The sequence below is a fragment of the Pteropus alecto genome, unplaced genomic scaffold (assembly GCF_000325575.1).
Source record: "Pteropus alecto unplaced genomic scaffold, ASM32557v1 scaffold75, whole genome shotgun sequence".
NCBI classification, from domain to species: domain Eukaryota; kingdom Metazoa; phylum Chordata; class Mammalia; order Chiroptera; family Pteropodidae; genus Pteropus; species Pteropus alecto.
The window spans coordinates 219,937-222,298 of record NW_006440638.1 but is presented as its reverse complement, the minus strand read 5'-3'; the positions used below and the strand labels follow the sequence as shown (position 1 = coordinate 222,298).

The 2,362-nt window shown below is 43.9% G+C and overlaps 1 protein-coding gene across 1 annotated transcript in view; it reads left to right on the top strand.

The window, feature by feature from the left end:
* ACAD9 (acyl-CoA dehydrogenase family member 9) overlaps positions 1-2,362 on the top strand; it is a 45,935-nt gene that overhangs the window by 25,915 nt on the left and 17,658 nt on the right. Inside the window, exons 5-6 of the mRNA XM_025050850.1 lie at positions 484-584; positions 1,456-1,534. Of these exons, the coding sequence (XP_024906618.1) occupies positions 484-584; positions 1,456-1,534 (180 nt within the window). The remainder of the gene's footprint in view (positions 1-483; positions 585-1,455; positions 1,535-2,362) is intronic.

The window sequence follows — 2,362 nt, the reverse complement described above, 5'->3', positions numbered from 1 at the left end:
TTCTCATTGGCACTGAGAAGGGGGTAGGACAGTTCTGACATTGAGCATCTTCTTTATGTCAAGGGTTGCTCTAGCATTCCCATGTCTTCATGTTTTCTCATCCAAACCACCCTTCCAGTGGGTAGGATTATTCCCTGTGTACATGAGGAGATGGAGACTCAGAGAAGGGGCATCCCTTACTCATGGCCACCTAGCCAGGAAACAGAGGAGCTGTGATAAACATCCCTGAGTCTGACCCCAAATCTCTGCTAGGCCTCCAGGCCCAGACTTCCCTGGAATGTGCACTTTGGGGTAGCTCCTTAGCAGTCTGGCTCCCCATCCTTCCCAGCAGCTCCCTACTTTTTACGTGTAGCTGCCAGCTCTAAGTTAGGGTGTTTCCTCTTGTATGAAGTATTTCCTTCAGAAGAAGCCATGTTCTATAAGCACATGTCACACACTCTTCTCTCCCTACAGCTTAAATCAGCCTGTGTGTGTCTTGTTTAGGGGATCATCTTGGCTGGTAGCAAGGAGCAGAAAGCCAAATACCTGCCCAGACTGGCATCTGGAGAACATATTGCTGCCTTCTGCTTGACAGAGCCAGCCAGGTCTGCCCCTTGGTGGGAGGTGCCATGGAATAGTATCTACGGGGTGCACTGTGATGAGAGGCTGTGGTTTTTGCTGAATAGGTGGTGACTTTTATTTCTTCCCTCTCTGAGATCTTCTAAGAGTCAGCTAAACAACTTTCTTGCCAGTTCTCTTATTTTTACCTTACTTCTCTGTCCCAATGAGATTTATAAATGAGGTAACATACCTGACAGCACCTATTAAGTAATTATTTTGTGGTTTGCAACACACCCGACATACGATATGCTTTCAGACTTCAGAGCAACTTTCAGAGTATATAGGGTGGCTGGTAGTATCCCCATTTTACAGATTAGGGACTGAGGTTCATTGAGGTTGTGTGATCCGCCCAGGGTCATGCACCTAGGTTGGTGCAGGACTCAGGACTTCTGATGGCAAGTCTGTTACTTGGACTCCATTCCATTTTCCCTGCTCTTAGGAATCTGGGATGCCCTGAACTCATCCCCATAAGAGCTCAGATGAACCTGTTCTAAGCATACATTTCTGTGTTTAAACCTAAGCCCAAGTTTCCACTGCCACCTTTTTATCTGATGTGATAAAGCAGGGTCGACCAAATTCAGCCTGCTATCTCTTTTTGTAAAGACATTGTTACTGGAATGTTCTTGTTTGTTTACAAATTGTCTGTGGCTGCCTTCATGCCATAGTGACAGAATTGAAGAGTTGGGACAGATAGCTTGTAGCCTGCAAAGTTGAATATACATATAGTCTAGCCCTTTATTTTAAAAATTTTCCAACTCCTGTATTGAAGTAAAATCCTACATTTTTGGGCCCTCCAAACCATTCTCTTTGATTCTCAGTATTACTCTCTTCAACTGTCTACTTCTGTCACCCCAGTGGGAGTGATGCTGCCTCCATCCAGACCAGGGCTACGTTAAGTGAAGATAAGAAGTACTACATCCTCAATGGATCCAAGGTACAGTTCCATGGCCTTGCCGGGGTCTCAGTCATGACCTTGACCACCATCATGCACTGACCGTTTTCCATGCACCAGAGATTGCAAAGGGCATATACATCATCTCTTGACCATCACCTCTTGAGTGGATGCTACTTTTCATTTTTTAGAAGAAGAATCTGGGGCTCGAAGAGGTTCAGTGACCAATGTCCAATGCCAATGTCTTATGTCCTATGTGGCAGACCAGGACTGGAACCAAGGAGTTCTGGCTCCAGAGTCTGCATGCTTCCACTGTATCATCTACCTTCTTGAACTGCTGTTGAGTGACGTTTTAAAATTTTTATTATGCAAGCTTTGAAACATATACAAAAGTTTAGTATAGCAGGCTTCCATGTACCCATCAGCTAGCTTCAGCAGTATTAGCTCATAGCCAGTCCTGTTTCTCTGTCAGCATCACTACTTCTGGATTTCATCCATAATTGTTTCAGGTTTTATCTCTAAAAATAGGGCAATTTTTAAAAAGTCATAATACCATTATCACATTTTAAAAAATTAATAATTTCTCACTATCTAGTCAGTGTTCAAATTACCCTGATTGTCTCATACCTTTTTTTTTCAACCTTTTTTCTTGAATTTAGATCCAGATAAGTTTCAAACATTGCAGCAGTGTGTTGAGAAGTCTCTTTATCTTTACCTCTCCCTCCTCCTCTTTCTTCTACCCCATCTCCTTGCTCCTTTCTGCCCCCACCGCCCTTTCTTGAGGAGAACCTGTCATTTGGTGCTAGAGCCTGAGCTATCTTAGTACCATTGGCTGCTCTTCTACACACACACACACACACACACACACAC